This window comes from Nannobrachium achirus, assembly GCF_963921795.1.
Source record: "Nannobrachium achirus genome assembly, chromosome: 10".
Classification (NCBI taxonomy): Eukaryota; Metazoa; Chordata; class Actinopteri; order Myctophiformes; family Myctophidae; genus Nannobrachium; species Nannobrachium achirus.
In genome coordinates, this window is record NC_137819.1 from 59939416 (window position 1) to 59960156 (window position 20741).

Consider the following 20741-nt stretch of genomic DNA (forward strand, 5'->3'; position numbering starts at 1 on the left):
TGGTGCGAGGCGTTGTGTGCTTGTAGATCGGCTGTTTTCACTAGTTTAAATCATTTTTAAAATGATAAATACAAAACGAAGAGTTTTGAACATACAAGGTTTCCAGCCGACAACGACGATATAAAACTAAAGCCACTGATTATCTAACTCAAAGGTAAAAGTCGTTGCCACCGCAATCATACACGCTTTCACAAACCGTGGCAGAAATGTCAGCTGCGCATTTCAGTGGACTTGTAAAGATACAGACTTATTGAGTCATTCCTCACATGGTTTAGAACAGTGGTTCTAAACCTTTTCAGACTGTGACCCCCAAAATAATCATATTTTAACTGGGTACCCCCACCCTGACGAGCACTAAGAGTTGAGGCATTACATTTTGTATAACACGGTTTTCTATTGTGAAAATACCAGATCTACATGCTCACAACGCCTCGCGTGTAGATCGGCTATTTTCACAATTTCTGCCTCTAATATTTGACAATTTGGCCATGTTTATAATTTTGGAGGTATTAAAAAAGTATTTAAATTGACACTTTAGAAATGTGCACATAGGCACTGTTGAGTGAGAAAAACATTGTTTCACATCAAGCTGATCATCTGGGGACCACCAAAAATAATTTGGGCTCCTGACCCTCAGGTTGAGAACCAGGATCTCTTCTCCGCCAGTACCCCCCCCCCCACCCCCACCCCACTATTTCAGTCTAGTTTCTAGTATTTGTTGACGAAATCTTAAATGTATTTTTTGTCTCAGTTTTTGTCACCATAGCTTAGTTTTTAATTTAGTTTTTGTCAGTGTAAAAAGGTAGTCAACGAACATTTTTCATTAAACAGTAGTTTTTAGTCGACAAAATTAACACGATAAGGTAACACCCATCCAAGCCAATTCAGGGTAATAATAATAATAATAATTATTATAATTTTTCACTTCCACCCATGTTTCCACCAGTCTTTCTTTCTTTCGAACACTCTCGCCTGTCAATCTATAGCTGTCAATCTCTCTTGCTGTGACTGTCTATTATTATTAGTGAATAATACAGCGAGCCTCAGAGCACAGAGACCCTCTACTCTCTACTCTATCCCATCTCTCAACTGGCTGGGTTGACGCCAGGCCTTCGGATTGACATTGGAATTCACTGGCAGTAGTTTATCTGTGATTGACTGAGCACAGACAGACTGCTGGTGCATTGGAACCATCAATATTATGGTTCCAAAACCCCAAAACTCCACTGACGTTTGATACATTGTATATTGTTGCTGTCGGAAAGGAGACTGTGTGACCAAATCTGTTATTTTCAGGAAATTGGTAAAAATGTAGACGGGGTACGCATTATTGTGTATTATTATATTATGCAATGCGAGCTTGTAGATCTGCCATTTTAGAAAAATGACCCGATTTTGTCCCGAAGTGTCTTTTGAATCCTTCTAAGGTTTCTTGGAAAACCTATTCTTCTATGTCAGTGGTTCTCAAACCTTTTCACATGAAGGACCCCCAAAATGATATGTATTTGACCACAGACCCCCATCTCAAAATATTTTGTTCCAGAGACCACACAGAAGCAAAATTTGAGTTACAAACGTTTGCTTTAAAAATACATGTATTCAAAGATTCACACACATTCTCATGATTTTTCAAAAATAGCAGATCTACAAGCTCACAGAGCTTGTATACCTGCTAATTTTCAATAGTTAAAGCATAACATAATTCTAGGCCTAAATGGATTAATACCTTGGTTGTCTAGATATAAAACCTAAAGACACTTGAGCACTTTCAACCTGAAGTAGATTATATCTCAATGTATTCTTTGTGGTTACATCTTGTGTACATAAGAGTAAAAATATTATGTTCTGGTTCCTCAATCAAAGGATACTGTATTAAGAAAAATAGCAGTTTGTCAATTGGTAAAGCTATCAAAAGACACTGATGGGATTAGGACATGAGTATATTGTGCAAAGAACACTCATTTTCCCCAGAGGAGGAGAGTGCAGGAAATTGCTGGCAATTTCTTTTAAAAAATAGAGACGCACGTGTTGTGAGCTTTTATATGAGCTAATTTACCTTACCATATTGTGTGTCACTGTCATACGACGAAGAACAAATTGCACCATTTATTTATATATAAACGTAAAAAGATGAAATATGGAGATATAACGTTTTCTGCCCGACAGGCGACAGCAAATTCCCAGCGGCAGAGGCGAGGGATTACGTTTTCACCCCCATGAGTCTGTCCGTGAGTCTATGAGCCCACTCTTGGACACCACTCGAACCAATGCCGTCAAACATTGCATACACTGTAAACAACACAGTCAAAAGCAATTGCACTTAAACCCATAGGACGGCTGCACCCCATGACTGACACAGCCCTGGGTAGGCAACCCGACCTGGCAGGGATCTGCGCTCTAAGGACCACAGCTAGTACTTACTTAAAGGGCCACTTCACCTCTGGGACAACCCGATCTTATTTTATTGTCGTTTGGGACACGATCAACACACTCCTGAGTTATTTTTTGTGTTCAATCTGTTTTTTGAGATATTTTAGTATTTCAGCATGTACTAGTGATGCGTTTTGCATCATATGATGCAAAACGCATCACTGATGATTCAAAATGCATCTGGTGACATCAGGTATCTCCAATTCTGTCTTGGCCATACATGGAGCGTGCCATGAGACGTGACTGACGCACAGATGAGGCGTGATGCACAGGTTCTGCAGGCTTTCATACTAAATGCGACCTACGATCGCTGTTAGTTTTCACTTAACGGCAGCTTGATGTGAATGAGGTGGGAATGAATTGAACTCAACAGCACTATTTGTGTTTCTCACAGGTCCAGAGTACGTCCTGGATGCCTCATCAACAATATGTTATGCAACCTACCGTAAGTCTGCACCATTCACCTATTGAACTACACATTAACAACCTACCGTAAGTCTGCACCATTCACCTATTGAACTACACATTTACAACCTACGTAAGTCTGCACCATTCACCTATTGAACTACACATTTACAACCTACGTAAGTCTGCACCATTCACCTATTGAACTACACATTAACAACCTACCGTAAGTCTGTACCATTCACCTATTGAACTACACATTTACAACCTACCGTAAGTCTGTACCATTCACCTATTGAACTACACATTAACAACCTACCGTAAGTCTGTACCATTCACCTATTGAACTACACATTTACAACCTACCGTAAGTCTGTACCATTCACCTATTGAACTACACATTAACAACCTACCGTAAGTCTGTACCATTCACCTATAGAACTACACATTAACAACCTACCGTAAGTCTGTACCATTCACCTATTGAACTACACATTAACAACCTACCGTAAGTCTGTACCATTCACCTATTGAACTACACATTAACAACCTACCGTAAGTCTGTACCATTCACCTATTGAACTACACATTAACAACCTACCGTAAGTCTGTACCATTCACCTATAGAACTACACATTAACAACCTACCGTAAGTCTGTACCATTCACCTATTGAACTACACATTAACAACCTACCGTAAGTCTGTACCATTCACCTATTGAACTACACATTAACAACCTACCGTAAGTCTGTACCATTCACCTATTGAACTACACATTAACAACCTACCGTAAGTCTGTACCATTCACCTATTGAACTACACATTTACAACCTACCGTAAGTCTGCACCATTCACCTATTGAACTACACATTAACAACCTACCGTAAGTCTGTACCATTCACCTATTGAACTACACATTTACAACCTACCGTAAGTCTGCACCATTCACCTATTGAACTACACATTAACAACCTACCGTAAGTCTGTACCATTCACCTATTGAACTACACATTTACAACCTACCGTAAGTCTGTACCATTCACCTATTGAACTACACATTTACAACCTACCGTAAGTCTGTACCATTCACCTATATAGAACTACACATTTACAACCTACCGTAAGTCTGTACCATTCACCTATAGAACTACACATGTACAACCTACCGTAAGTCTGCACCATTCACCTATAGAACTACACATTAACAACCTACCGTAAGTCTGCACCATTCACCTATTGAACTACACATTAACAACCTACAGTAATGTCTGCACCATTCACCTATTGAACTACACATTAACAACCTACCGTAAGTCTGCACCATTCATCTATTGAACTACACATTAACAACCTACCATAAGTCTGCACCATTCACCTATTGAACTACACATTAACAACCTACCGTAAGTCTGCACCATTCACCTATTGAACTACACATTAACAACCTACCATAAGTCTGCACCATTCATCTATTGAACTACACATTTACAACCTAGTGTAAGTCTGTACCATTCACCTATTGAACTACACATTTACAACCTACCGTAAGTCTGCACCATTCACCTATTGAACTACACATTTACAACCTACCGTAAGTCTGCACCATTCACCTATAGAACTACACATTTACAACCTACCGTAAGTCTGCACCATTCACCTATTGAACTACACATTAACAACCTACCGTAAGTCTGCACCATTCACCTATTGAACTACACATTTACAACCTAGTGTAAGTCTGTACCATTCACCTATAGAACTACACATTAACAACCTACCGTAAGTCTGTACCATTCACCTATAGAACTACACATTAACAACCTACCGTAAGTCTGCACCATTCACCTATTGAACTACACATTAACAACCTACCGTAAGTCTGTACCATTCACCTATTGAACTACACATTTATAACCTACCATAAGTCTGCACCATTCACCTATAGAACTACACATTAACAACCTACCGTAAGTCTGTACCATTCACCTATTGAACTACACATTAACAACCAACCGTAAGTCTGCACCATTCACCTATTGAACTACACATTAACAACCTACCGTAAGTCTGCACCATTCACCTATTGAACTACACATTTACAACCTACCGTAAGTCTGTACCATTCACCTATTGAACTACACATTTACAACCTACCGTAAGTCTGCACCATTCACCTATTGAACTACACATTTACAACATACCGTAAGTCTGTACCATTCACCTATTGAACTACACATTTACAACCTACCGTAAGTCTGCACCATTCACCTATTGAACTACACATTTACAACCTACCGTAAGTCTGCACCATTCACCTATAGAACTACACATTAACAACCTACCGTAAGTCTGTACCATTCACCTATTGAACTACACATTAACAACCAACCGTAAGTCTGCACCATTCACCTATTGAACTACACATTAACAACCTACCGTAAGTCTGCACCATTCACCTATTGAACTACACATTAACAACCTACCGTAAGTCTGTACCATTCACCTATTGAACTACACATTAACAACCTACCGTAAGTCTGTACCATTCACCTATTGAACTACACATTAACAACCTACCGTAAGTCTGTACCATTCACCTATAGAACTACACATTAACAACCTACCGTAAGTCTGTACCATTCACCTATTGAACTACACATTAACAACCTACCGTAAGTCTGTACCATTCACCTATTGAACTACACATTAACAACCTACCGTAAGTCTGTACCATTCACCTATTGAACTACACATTAACAACCTACCGTAAGTCTGTACCATTCACCTATTGAACTACACATTTACAACCTACCGTAAGTCTGCACCATTCACCTATTGAACTACACATTAACAACCTACCGTAAGTCTGTACCATTCACCTATTGAACTACACATTTACAACCTACCGTAAGTCTGCACCATTCACCTATTGAACTACACATTAACAACCTACCGTAAGTCTGTACCATTCACCTATTGAACTACACATTTACAACCTACCGTAAGTCTGTACCATTCACCTATTGAACTACACATTTACAACCTACCGTAAGTCTGTACCATTCACCTATATAGAACTACACATTTACAACCTACCGTAAGTCTGTACCATTCACCTATAGAACTACACATGTACAACCTACCGTAAGTCTGCACCATTCACCTATAGAACTACACATTAACAACCTACCGTAAGTCTGCACCATTCACCTATTGAACTACACATTAACAACCTACAGTAATGTCTGCACCATTCACCTATTGAACTACACATTAACAACCTACCGTAAGTCTGCACCATTCATCTATTGAACTACACATTAACAACCTACCATAAGTCTGCACCATTCACCTATTGAACTACACATTAACAACCTACCGTAAGTCTGCACCATTCACCTATTGAACTACACATTAACAACCTACCATAAGTCTGCACCATTCATCTATTGAACTACACATTTACAACCTAGTGTAAGTCTGTACCATTCACCTATTGAACTACACATTTACAACCTACCGTAAGTCTGCACCATTCACCTATTGAACTACACATTTACAACCTACCGTAAGTCTGCACCATTCACCTATAGAACTACACATTTACAACCTACCGTAAGTCTGCACCATTCACCTATTGAACTACACATTAACAACCTACCGTAAGTCTGCACCATTCACCTATTGAACTACACATTTACAACCTAGTGTAAGTCTGTACCATTCACCTATAGAACTACACATTAACAACCTACCGTAAGTCTGTACCATTCACCTATAGAACTACACATTAACAACCTACCGTAAGTCTGCACCATTCACCTATTGAACTACACATTAACAACCTACCGTAAGTCTGTACCATTCACCTATTGAACTACACATTTATAACCTACCATAAGTCTGCACCATTCACCTATAGAACTACACATTAACAACCTACCGTAAGTCTGTACCATTCACCTATTGAACTACACATTAACAACCAACCGTAAGTCTGCACCATTCACCTATTGAACTACACATTAACAACCTACCGTAAGTCTGCACCATTCACCTATTGAACTACACATTTACAACCTACCGTAAGTCTGTACCATTCACCTATTGAACTACACATTTACAACCTACCGTAAGTCTGCACCATTCACCTATTGAACTACACATTTACAACATACCGTAAGTCTGTACCATTCACCTATTGAACTACACATTTACAACCTACCGTAAGTCTGCACCATTCACCTATTGAACTACACATTTACAACCTACCGTAAGTCTGCACCATTCACCTATAGAACTACACATTAACAACCTACCGTAAGTCTGTACCATTCACCTATTGAACTACACATTAACAACCAACCGTAAGTCTGCACCATTCACCTATTGAACTACACATTAACAACCTACCGTAAGTCTGCACCATTCACCTATTGAACTACACATTTACAACCTACCGTAAGTCTGCACCATTCACCTATTGAACTACACATTAACAACCTACCGTAAGTCTGTACCATTCACCTATTGAACTACACATTTACAACCTACCATAAGTCTGTACCATTCACCTATTGAACTACACATTTACAACCTACCATAAGTCTGTACCATTCACCTATTGAACTACACATTTACAACCTACCATAAGTCTGTACCATTCACCTATAGAACTACACATTTACAACCTACCATAAGTCTGCACCATTCACCTATTGAACTACACATTAACAACCTACCGTAAGTCTGTACCATTCACCTATTGAACTACACATTAACAACCAACCGTAAGTCTGCACCATTCACCTATTGAACTACACATTAACAACCTACCGTAAGTCTGCACCATTCACCTATTGAACTACACATTTACAACCTACCGTAAGTCTGTACCATTCACCTATTGAACTACACATTAACAACCTACCGTAAGTCTGTACCATTCACCTATTGAACTACACATTTACAACCTACCATAAGTCTGTACCATTCACCTATTGAACTACACATTTACAACCTACCATAAGTCTGTACCATTCACCTATTGAACTACACATTTACAACCTACCATAAGTCTGTACCATTCACCTATAGAACTACACATTTACAACCTACCATAAGTCTGCACCATTCACCTATTGAACTACACATTTACAACCTACCATAAGTCTGTACCATTCACCTATAGAACTACACATTAACAACCTACCGTAAGTCTGTACCATTCAACTATAGAACTACACATTAACAGTGGTGGACAGAGTAGTCAACCCCAGTACTCCAGTCTAAGATACTCCCCCTCAAATCTACTCAATAACATGTGAAAGTTACTCAGTCAAATGTATTGTCGTTGTCAGGTGGAAACCTTGTATGTCCAAAACAGTTTGTTTTGTATTTATCATTTCATCATTTAAAGTAGTGAAAACAGCCGATCTACAAGCACACAACGCCTCGCATCGTGAGGCGTTGTGTGCTTGTAGATTGGCTGTTTTCACTACTTTTGTGCGACGGCCTTGTATGATGAAGCAGGGCTTTGCTTTGCGAAAAAATTTATAAATTTGAAACTTGGTGATACGAGGTTTCTGCCCGACAGTGACGATTTACTTTGTTGGCCGCCCAGCCCCCAAAATGGAACGCAGGCCGTCATTTTATTTACATTTTTTTCCTAATGCCCGGCCTGGACCGGCCGGGAATGAACCGGTCGTTCGGGAGTTGTCCCGCTTTTCCCAATGGCCAGCACGTCCCTGCTCTTCACTACTAAGTGCAGGTATTCGAAAAGATTACAAAAAGTACAATACTCAATTAAATGAAGTATGTTACTGTCCACCACTGCTCTCTCTCTCTCTCTCTCTCTCTCTCTCTCTCTCACTCTGTCTCGTGGTGTCTCTCTGCTCAGCGTCTGGCTCAGCGTAGTTTAATGGTTTTTTAGGAGCGAATCATTAAGCAGTTTTCATAAGCCCGCCGCTCAAGAATAGTTTACAACGTGGAAGAGACGTTGTGATATATTTAGCGTTGTTAAAAGACTAGGAAAAACACTAAGACCCTGTCTGGAAAGTCTCTTTTTAAATGCACGTTTTGCTCCTCGATCTGTGGCCGCCTGGTCCATTTGTCAGACGCGCGTGACCATCACATGCGCGCACACAAGTACATGTCTGCGCTGTCAGATGGAAACCATGTATGTCCAAAACGCTTAATATTCAAAAAAAGAAGGAAAAAAAAGAATAGTAGCGATCCAATGTAGTTATTATTCAGTAACAAGCTCTTTTTCATAGTTTTCATTTGGTTCAATATTTATAAAACCTGCAGACAGACTTAAGCACTTTCACTTAAAAAATAAAACTCGGGGCGCCCGCTGGCCTACCGGTCCAGGTGCATACCACATAGGCTCTGATGCCTTGACACCATGTCGCAGATTTGAATCCCGATCCAGACGACCTTTGCCGCGTGTCACTCCCCCATTTCCTGTCAGTCTACTGCCCTATCAATAAAGGCATAAAAGCCCCCCAAAAAAAAACTTTTAAAAAAAGGAGAAAGCTCATAATTTCAAGAAATAGCAGATCTACAAGCTCACAACGCGTCGCAATGCATTGTGAGCCTGTACTGTAGATGATCTATTTTTGCTGCTTTTGTGTGATAACGCAGAGCATTAATTTATGAAAACACGTTTGGAGATACATGGTTTCTGGTTGATAGCAACAGCACACCGTGTATACTGTACGCACACACACATGCACACGTACACAGACAGCTAGATGATTATTCCACTTCCTGCGGTTGGTTTGCCATAAAGGCTTGACATAGACGCACATTATTCCTCTCTGATAGCTGCTTGGAGCCGTCCTTTCCTAAGCATACAAGCACATTTCCGTGGCAGAATGCAGGGGCGTCACAAGGGGGGGGGGGAAGTGGGACTGAGTTACCAGGGCCTAAGGTGGAGGGGGCCTTAATTATTTTATGCTTTAGCTATTGAAAAATAGCAGATATACAAGCTCACCGCACGGCACTCAAGCTTGTAGATCTGCTATTTTTGAAAAGTCGTGAAAATGTTTGCAAATCTTTGACCGTATGTAATTTTTAAGCGAACATTTGTAACTCAGATTTTGCTTCTGGGGGGGTCCCTGGAACTAATGGGGGTCCGTGGCCAAATACATATCATTTTGGGGGTCCTTGACAGGAAAATGTTTGAGCACCATTGACATAGAAACATAGTTAAAAAAAATAAAAGAACTTTGAAATATTCAAAGACTTGCACAAATTGTCATGATTTTTCCAAAAAATAGCAGATCTAGTGAGTTTGTATGTCTGCTATTTTTCAACAGTTAAAGAAAGGCCCAGAAGTTGGTGTGACACCCCTGCATGCAAGCACATTTGGGTGGCAGGATGGCGGGGGGGTGACTCAGCAACATATTCACCAGACGGTTGCTCAGGGTTACACCAAGACCAGACAGACTCACACAGGCATAATATTAGTATTAATTAGATTGAAGGCAGCAGCCAGACAAGGCTGCCACGGAGATGCCAGGCTGCATGGCCACACCACCTCCTGTAGCCTCCCACTGCCCTTCAGCTTGAACCCTTCACTTTGTTTCCTTCCTGTACCCATTAAGGCCTGAAAAATACTTTAAAATGTCTTGGTGCTGTCAGGCTTGCTCCCAGCAAGGACCCAAACACTCTATAGTAACTAACTGGTACTATCAGAACATCGACCCATTTGTTATTATTTGAATTGAATTAAATCACTTACTATACCTTTAATGAATGAAATCTAACTCCATTTCACAGAATCAATGCTGTATATCATAGAATCAGTCTCATCATTACTGTCTACTAGAATCAATGTCCATATCAATATATCATAAAATCAGTCTCCATATCAATATCACAGAATGAGTCTCCATATCAACGGGTATAAGATGTCGTTTTGTGCAGTGGTGTCAGTTCAGAAAAAGCTAAGGTATGGCAACATGACTGGTGTCTTGCACACGCAGTCATGTTGCCATACCTTAGCAACAGGCATGATACATTTATTTTAAGAAGTACATTTTATTTTTCCCCCCGTTTCTACGGTTTCTTGGGCTGGATATGGCAGCCTAGAACAGTTGTTCAAGTGCAGCTATAAACATGTTAGTAAACGTGTCACAATAATAAATTGCACCTGTGCAGCTGACCTGCTGAACCTGGGAATATACCATTTTGTCAAGATGAGGAAAATATCATTTTAATACCTTGTTAAAGTGACCATTTTGTTAAATTTTGCATTTGTAGTTATTTTACTGCAATTTAACAACATAATAACCATCACAGATAGACAAAGAGAAATTCATGGATTTATATTTAAAAGTAACTTTTATTTTCCCCCCTGGACCCAGGGTATGGCAGCTGCATACCCCTGCCATACCCAATTGACACCCCAGGTTTTGTGTTTAAACATTTTCTTAGATTTAATTTGATCCTGATCTCCAGTTGAGATAACATTAATAACACTACCCTTTGGTTAGTTAGTTTGTTGTGTGATAAACAACACCGGCGCTTCAGTTAATTGAACAGATATATGAGGTGATTACAAGGTGTTTTAGAGCCCAGCGATGCGTAGAACAGGCAGACATTTATGGCCGTCTGTTGTTCTTGCTCATATTTTTGTCGAGAGCCTTTTTTTTCCAGCCGGTGCATTAGAGCAGTGGCTCTCAACCTGTGGGTCACGCTATAATGTTGGTGGTGGTGGTTTTTGCTATTAAAATTTAAGAAAATCGAATGAAAAAAAAAAGTAATCAACAAACTATAAAATACTAATACAAATATTTTAAGGAAGAGGCAAAAATGTTGAAAATAGCCGATCTAATTCAACTCTGCCACACATTTTGTTTCGTTTCATAAAGTTTTTTTTTCATGAATTTCACGTTTCCTCAAATAAAACATTGAATCCCTTAACTGTTCTGCTGCCCTTGACGACGCTCACCGTCATTGAAAGGGTTAATACATGGCGCCGTTGACGGCGAGGACTGTCAATCTTACTGTATATACAGTAAATGTATTATTACTTACTGTACGTCGCTCCGGTCCCGCCCGCATCGGTAATGTCCGCGATTTGTTTACAACGCACATCGGGCGTGCACGCGAAGTGAATGCCCTCCATAGTAAATCCATTGAGAGGCCCATAAAGAGACTTCATTTACTCAAAACTGACATTCTTATACAAAGGATGGTCTCCACTCTCCATACTGTACACAAAAGCTGGGCGCAGACATGTTTCTCTTCTGGGCTCACACTGTCATGTGACTAGATGACGTAATCGTTGTCGTCAAGTGATAATCCAAAAAAACAAAAACAACCCCCTTCCGGCCCTTCAAAATAATAGCGGCGGCCTATGGAGGAAACGGCGTGGCACCGAGGCACCAAGCAAACCTTCAGATTAAGAGGCAGTAGTTGTGTTAATATGACATAAAGACTTTTTACGTTATATTTAATCTTGGCGCCAATTTGCGCTACTTTTGTGTGAGTTTAGTTTTATATGCATTAATTTATGCATTGTGTGTGCATGCGTGCATGCGTGCGTGTAGTAAAACAATTGTGTGGACTTAAACACTTTTATTTTGAAGCGCCGGGATCTTAATTGAGCCTGGAGTTCTACTGTAAGCTTTTCATCTTGCAGCTCACAGGTCTTAAATCACGCCTGAGGTGCTAACGTTAGCTTGAAGCAGTGTGTGCTCTTGTTGCCTACCTGACCACAGCACACTACGGCCACATACAGCAGGTTGGTTGCATTCCAAAGGGCACCTAGAATAATGGAGTCACAGAAGAGAACATACAAATACACACTGAACTCTGTGACCACAGGACAGTATAGTATAGCTCACAGTATAGCTCACAACGCGTCGCAGCGCCACTTCGACATTGACTTCTTATTGTCGGAGTGGCGACACTTCCATAGAGGTTAGGTTTAGGGTAAGGGTTAGAGATAGGGTTAGTGTCGGAATGGAGACATGTAACCATTTTCTTGAACGCTGCCTTCAGGTATGGCATGGAAAGAGGGGCATTTGCATTTCTTTCACCATAGTAAAAACTGCATTCATGGTCTGGAGAGGGCACCCCCTTTGATGTCTATGTGGCTCTAACAGTTTCTGTCTCTAAGACTAAAACAACATGATTCTCTGTCCACTGCAGCTTCAGTGTGTCACCCAGCCAGTCCATGGGTTCCCTGTAGAGGCCATTACTGCCCCGCCCTGCCTCTCGCTTCCAGCCCTGCTGGGCGGGGACTGCCCACATGTAATCTGGTCACAGCGGGCCGCCAGCCACACACACACACACACACACACACACACACACACACACACACACACACACACACACACACACACACACACACACACACACTCTATCAAATGGCTTTAATAACAAATAGCCAACTCGTTGTGAGCTTGTAGATCTGCTATTTTTTGACAAGTGTCCCCCCCCCCCCCCCCCAGGATGATGCATTTTTATAATCGTGATAATATCGTAAATCGCGATTTCTTTTTTTTTGTCAAATAAGTTTTATTGCCAACAGATTATCAACAACAGGATGTATCAATTATAAGATTAGCAATTTTCTGTTTTAGCATATATAAGAAAGAAAGAAAAGGAAAGAGCTGAGAAACAAGAAATAAAATACAATATGGCATCAAAACAACCCCTTCATACCCTCCCACCCCTACTGCTCAGTGACGAAACGCATAATAGAGAATCAGAATGAATTGTTCAATGGACATGCATTAGAATAAACAGTCTGTTTACAATAACATCATCCTTCTACTCGGGTAACGGACAAGGGGCAACCAGATCTTATCAAATTGTGCCTGTCTGTCTTTAAGTGAATATCGTATTCTCTCAAGGTGAAGTCTACTAGTCATTTCATTAAGCCAGTGTTTAAATGCAGGTGCTTCCTCTTTTTTCCAATGTAAATCGCGATTTCTTTTGTGACAATAATCGTGATATGAAATTTTTATATCGTCCCATTCTGTAGAGGGCACTTTATACAGACGGATAAAAGGCCAGGGGCTCAAGCCCCCCTTTATGTCTATGTGTGCACGTGCCTGCTGTACTGTATGTGTATGTGAGTCGTGTATCGCCATATGTGCTCCTCGCTGTTTACTCCCCTGCCAGCCCATGCGGGCCCGTTGCCCGACGTCGCGTCCGGTTTCTCCCAACCTTATGTCACCGGGCGCTTCCCATGGCCGCCGTGTCTGTCACGTCGTGCCGCGGCGAAACGCCTCCGTCACCGTCACGGTGCCAGCCACGGCCATGTGGCAGGCCTGTCCGCGGTCCCGGCGGCCCCGTCCCCGTTTGTCGCCTGTCCACGTCTGTCAGCAGACTGAACCCAGCTGTCACGCAGTCTAAAGGATCACGAGCGCCAATCTGTCTGCTTTTATGTCCTGTGATCGTATCTGCTGGCTAAACGCATGGCGGGCCAACACATACTCACACGTGCGCACGCACACACAGGGGCGTCACAAGGGGGGTGGGAAAAGTGGGACTGAGTTACTAGGGCCCAAAGTGGAGGGGCCTGGAGTTATTTTATACTTTAGCTATTGAGAAATAGCAGATATACAAGCTCACAGCGCGGCACCGAGTGCCGCGCTGCGAGCTTGTAGATCTTCTATTCTTGAAAAGTTGTGAAAATGTGTGCAACTCTTTGAATATATGTATTTTTAAGCGAACATTTGTAACTCAAATTTTGTTTCTGGGTGGTCCCTGGAACAGCATGTTTTGAGACCGGGTGTCTGCGGGCCAAATGCATGTAATTTTGGGGGTCCTTGACATGAAAACGTTTGAGCACCATTGACATAGAAACAGGTTTTTCAAAAAAACCTTAGAAGGATTTGAAATATTCAAAGACTTGCACCAATGTTCACGATTTTTCAAAAATAGCAGATCTACAAGCTCGCAGCGCGGCACTTGATGCCACGCAGTGAGCTTGTACATCTGCTATTTTTCAATAGTCAACGCTCAAAATAACGCGTAATAATGCGTTCCCAGTCTAAATGGGTAAATCCCCCTCCCCCTATGAAGAACATTCATGGGGGGCCCGCAGTGAATCCTTGTACCCAGGGCCCAGAATTTGGTGCGACACCCCTGCACAGACACTGGGCAGCCAGCGTGGCCGGGTAGTTTCGCGAGCACACACACGCACGCCTGAAACTAGCCAAGCATGCGGTGTGCGTGTGCTCGGGGGGGTCGTTAAAGCATTAAGCCAGTTGGTTATACAGCCACGGTTTTGTGGCGTCGTTTGAACCAATGGCTCGGATGCCGCCCGGACAATATGGAGGCAACAGAGTGTGGAAGGACAAGAGGTCACAGCTATAGCCAATCACAGACACCGGGAACCAGACGGGGCAGAATACAATAGAAGGAAATACAATGCAATATGATACGATAGTGAAGGTGATAGGCTGTCAAGGATAAGAGTGTCTTAAATTCGGTCTCTTAATACCTTTGAGCAAAAGATACGCATGTTTTGGCATTTCACGGCTTGTTGACAGTAAACCCTAGACGTAACACTAGAAGTTGACACATGTAGGATTAGTCTAATAACTGAATATTACATTGACAATGTGCTGTAAATATTACTAATATTGTTTAGTTTAGTTTACTATTTTTCTTTTTTTTTCTTTTCTTTTTTTTAGGTTAAAAGGTCATGAAACTGCGACAGAATTCCTTTGTACGTCTTTAGATTTGGAGTACACACAGTTTAGCTTTGCAGTGTTTAAACCAGTACCTAGAACATGAATGTGTTATCCCTTTTTTGCGGTGATTGGCAGGAAAAAAGATGTGCTGTGACTGGCCAGAAAAAACAAACAAAAGAAAATGTTGGGAGATCTAAAGGTCAGAGGTCAAATATCAAACCCAAAATCATTTTTCTATAAATATATATCTCAGCAACACCAACTCACAACGGCCAAAGACAGATTTTGTTCGGCGGTTCCCCACATTCGGTCGTGTTTGAAGTCACCATTATTACAGAAATATATACTGCATGCTATGCTGAAGGTAATCCACTTAGTGTCATCTTTTCAAAATGCATATTTACCGTACAGTTTGTGTTTGTATGCTTATTTCGCAATACCTATTGCGCAATCCTCTGTAGAGTGAATTTGTCATCCTCATCACAAACGTATCGGGTTTCAAGAGGGAAGGGGGGGGGTTAGAGAGAGAGAGAGAGGAGAGAGAGAGAAGAGAGAGAGAGAAGTAAGACACAATACGGTACAGTCAGGTACAGTAGAGTACAGCAAAGTACAGTAAGGTAAAGTAGAGTACAGTAGAGTACAGCAAAGTACAGTCAGGTAAAGTAGAGTACAGTAGAGTACATTAAAGTACAGTACAGTAAGGTAAAGTAGAGTACAGTAGAGTACATTAAAGTACAGTACAGTAAGGTAAAGTAAGGTACAGTAGAGTACATTAAAGTACAGTACAGTAAGGTACAGTAGAGTACATTAAAGTACAGTACAGTTAGGTACAGTAGAGTACATTAAAGTACAGTACAGTAAGGTAGTACAGTAAGATACAGTACAGCAAGGTACAGCATAGTACAGTACAATACGGTACAGCAAAGTACAGTAGAGTACAGCAAAGTACAGTACAATACGGTACAGCAAGGTACAGTAGAGTACAGCAAAGTACAGTACAATACGGTACAGCAAGGTACAGTAGAGTACAGCAAAGTACAGTACAATACGGTACAGTCAGGTACAGTAGAGTAAAGCAAAGTACAGTAAGGTAAAGTAGAGTACAGTACAATACGGTACAGTCAGGTACAGTAGAGTACAGCAAAGTACAGTACAATACGGTACAGTCAGGTACAGTAGAGTACAGCAAAGTACAGTAAGGTAAAGTAGAGTACAGTAGAGTACAGCAAAGTACAGTAAGGTAAAGTAGAGTACAGTAGAGTACATTAAAGTACAGTACAGTAAGGTAAAGTAGAGTACAGTAGAGTACATTAAAGTACAGTACAGTAAGGTAAAGTAGAGTACAGTAGAGTACATTAAAGTACAGTACAGTAAGGTATAGTAAGGTACAGTAGAGTAAGGTAAAGTAGAGTACAGTAGAGTACATTAAAGTACAGTACAGTAAGGTAAAGTAGAGTACAGTAGAGTGCATTAAAGTACAGTACAGTAAGGTATAGTAAGGTACAGTAGAGTACATTAAAGTACAGTATAGTAAGGTACAGTAGAGTACTTTAAAGTACAGTACAGTAAGGTACAGTAGAGTACAGTAAAGTACAGTACAGTACAGTAAGGTACAGTAGAGTACAGTAAAGTACAGTACAGTAAGTGGATGGATGGATGGATGGATGGATGGATGTGGATGGATGGATGGATGGATGGATGGATGTGAATGGATGGATGTGAATGGATGGATGGATGGATGGGTGGGTGGATGGATGGATGGATGGATGTGGATGGATGGATGGATGTGGATGGACGGATGGATGGATGTGGATGGGTGGATGGATGTGGATGGATGGATGTGGATGGATGGATGGATGGATGGATGGATGGATGGATGGATGTGGATGGATGGATGGATGGATATGGATGGATGGATGGATGGATGGATGTGGATGGATGGATGGATGGATGTGGATGGATGGATGGATGTGGATGGATGGATGTGGATGGATGGATGGATGCAGGGATGGATGGATGGATGGATGTGGATGGATGCATGTATGTGGATGGATGGATGCATGGATGGATGGATGTGGATGGATGGATGGATGGATGGATGGATGGATGGATGGATGTGGATGGATGGATGGATGTGGATGGATGGATGTGGATGGATGGATGGATGGATGTGGATGGATGGATGGATGGATAGATGGATGTGTGTGTGGGTGGATGGATGGATGGATGGATGGATGGATGTGGGTGGATCACTGCTGCAACGTAGCTGTGAGCGCCTGCGAAGCAGGTGCGATCTCTAGATGTGAGCGGCCCGAAGGGCCGCGAACCTCTAGTTATATCAATGAGTCACATGTGATAGGGAGCAATGATATGGTTCAATTTACCCATAGGCTTGTGGATTCAGAGCTTTCTGCTGTCTCTGTAGCCATTTCTGTGTTCTTCCAGTTTCTGGGTAGAAACGAAATACTTGGCGCCACTCATTACATATTTGCTCACTGCGTACCATTAGTTCGGCGTGAGGTGGCTTATCTAATTAATAGTAACGTTTGTTTTACAGTACAACTGCAGATAACCACTCCTACATTTTAGAAACCACTCCTACATTTTAGAAACCACTCCTACATTTTAGATTTCTTTTCATATTCTGAATTCTGATAAAACAAATAAAGAGGTGGGGTTTCTCGCTCCTTTAATAATACCATCGTGGGCTGAGGAGCGGTGAAGCCTGAGTCATAGATTGCTCTACACAGTATTGGCTGTGATGTTGGTGTGCATGTGTGATATATTAAGTTTGACAGGCTCAGCCATACGAATCCAGATGACTCCCTCCCCTCCCAGGAGCCAGCTGTTTTGTTAACAAGAAGAGCGAAGCGAAATGAAAGACTTGTATTTTTATATTGTCCCTGCTATATTGGGTAAGCAGCAAGTCTGTCTCGTTGATAGTAAGACGTGTTAGTCTCTGTCCTCCAGGCCTTTCTCCGGTGCTCAAATCTCTGCATCATCCACCTCTCATTGTCCTTCTGGTTCATTTCTCTCCTTTCTTCATCTCTCTTCTCGGCCCTCTAGGGATGGCATGATATGAAAACTTCATATCACGATTATTGTCACAAAAGAAATATCGATTTACGATATTATTGCGATAATCAAAATCCATTATCCTGGGGCGGAACATTAGCCAAAAAATTGCAGATCTACAAGCTCACAACGTGTCGCGTTTGCGACGCGTAGTGAGCTTGTAGATCGGCTATTTTTTGGCAAAGACATTTGATAGAGAGTGAAAAAAGACTATCAAGTACGTATAGTACTTTTTACCAATTATAGAGGGTTTAAGTGGTACCGGATATGCAGCTCGGCAAATAAAAGGTGAATTGATCCCAGTGCATGACGGAGGACGACATCACAATAAATTAAATCTCCACGATACGATTATCATGAGTGTTTTTTTCCCCCGCGATAAACGATAATATCGCTTATCGTCCCATCCCTGCTGCCCTCCTGTAAATCTCTCTCTCTCTCTCTCTCTCTCTCTCTCCCTCCCCCTCTCTCTCTCTCTCTCTCTCTCTCTCTCTCTCTCTGCGTGCTGTGTGAGACATCTGGTTTTGTTTCCTGGCCAACCATCAGCACAAGTAGAAAGATTGTAACCGCGGCAGACCGTCGTGGTCCAGTGTCGCCGTGAAGAAAGCGTTTTTGGAGGTAGATTCCGAGATAAAGCTGTTTCTTTACAGCAGCAATGAATAGGAGCCTATGGAGATTACACGCTTCCTGATGATTGCGGCTGAGTTGCATCAAGGGATATGACTTTTTTTCGCTCACCAGCGGCCGCCGCAGTGCGTCCCTGGACGCGATAACGGGGCCGTGGCGTCGCACCGCCGTAATTCCTATCACGTTCCTGGACGTAATTGGCATCGGAAGTGTTTTAACATACTCTACCTACCATTAATGTTAAATAATAATTTATTAATTGATTGCAGCTTCAAAGCACATGTCTGTGCAGTGTGCACAAGACCCACAAGAATTCTTAAGAGCACGCGCACATGCACGCGCACACATACGCACGCACGCACATACGCACGCACGCACGCACGCATACTAACACTGTCAGACTCACTTCACTCCACCAATCCTCAGCACCAGCCATGCAGGCACGGCATATGCTGTCTCTCCCCGTGACTGATCTATTCCCCTGATAGCATTTTCCATCACCTTGATATGAGCTATATGAGCTTACGGTATGGACGTGATGGAGCGGACAGCCTCATGCATCCTGTGTGTGAGTTATTGAACCGCCGCTCATAGCTATAAGAGACGGCTGAGCCCTAACTATCTGCCCTCATATTGGAGGAAGCCCCTTGAAATAAGAAATCCTTCCTTAATCTGGAAAGTAAAACACGTGTCCGAAGGTGATACACCATGCATTTAAAAAGTATTTATGTGGTGGAAGTGACTTCGGCAGCCTATACAAACTACACAAACATTCAGATTTCAGAAACAAAGTGCTTAATAAAGTCTCACACCTGTCTAAATACTGGCCGGCATTGTATAATTACCGGGATCCTCTGTGTTCTTTAACAAGAGGCCTTTTTATCCGATCGCTTTCTGTTTTCCCATGTATTTCCGGACCCTCCCGGACCCATTTTTGCAAGGCCACGCCCACATCTGTGTTCAATAGACTTTATTCACACCGCGGCCATCTTTGATCACATGACCATGTCGCGTAGCAAGCAGCCAATCAGAAGCTCAAAACAGCATTTTGGGTTAGGCAAGACCCGCCCGCGGAAGCTTCGGATTGGCTACTTGCCACCCGACGTGGTCATGTGATCAAAGATGATGGGGTTGGTGCGCATGGGGAACACAAGGAAAACAGGAAACATGGGAAAACAGAAAACGATCCCATGAAATCTGAATGTTTGTGTAGTTTGTATAGGCTGTCGAAGTCGCTTCCCGCCAAGGTAAATCCTCATCCAAGACAGTCGCACGTCATGTTATCAGCGACCGTCATATGTTTCAGGGCTACAACAGTATATGCATAATATATGCCCTAAACATACATACTTCCAAAATATTTTTACATTTTAGACAGATTACTTGTGAAAACGGGACATTCTGAAAGATGAGTCCTTTTACTTTTGGTACTATATTTCGATGCCAATACTTTTACTCCGACAACATTTTGATTACCGGGCTTTTACTTGTAACAGAGTGTTTAACATAATCAATACTTGTACTTAAGTAAAACATTTGAG

The 20741-nt window shown here is 41.8% G+C and overlaps 1 protein-coding gene across 1 annotated transcript in view; it reads left to right on the forward strand.

Moving 5' to 3' along the window:
* Window positions 1-20741, forward strand: part of LOC308293196 (RNA-binding motif, single-stranded-interacting protein 3-like) — a 527253-nt gene that overhangs the window by 447347 nt on the left and 59165 nt on the right. The window contains exon 10 of the mRNA XM_080735633.1: window positions 2825-2875. Within this exon, the coding sequence (XP_080591759.1) occupies window positions 2825-2875 (51 nt within the window). The remainder of the gene's footprint in view (window positions 1-2824; window positions 2876-20741) is intronic.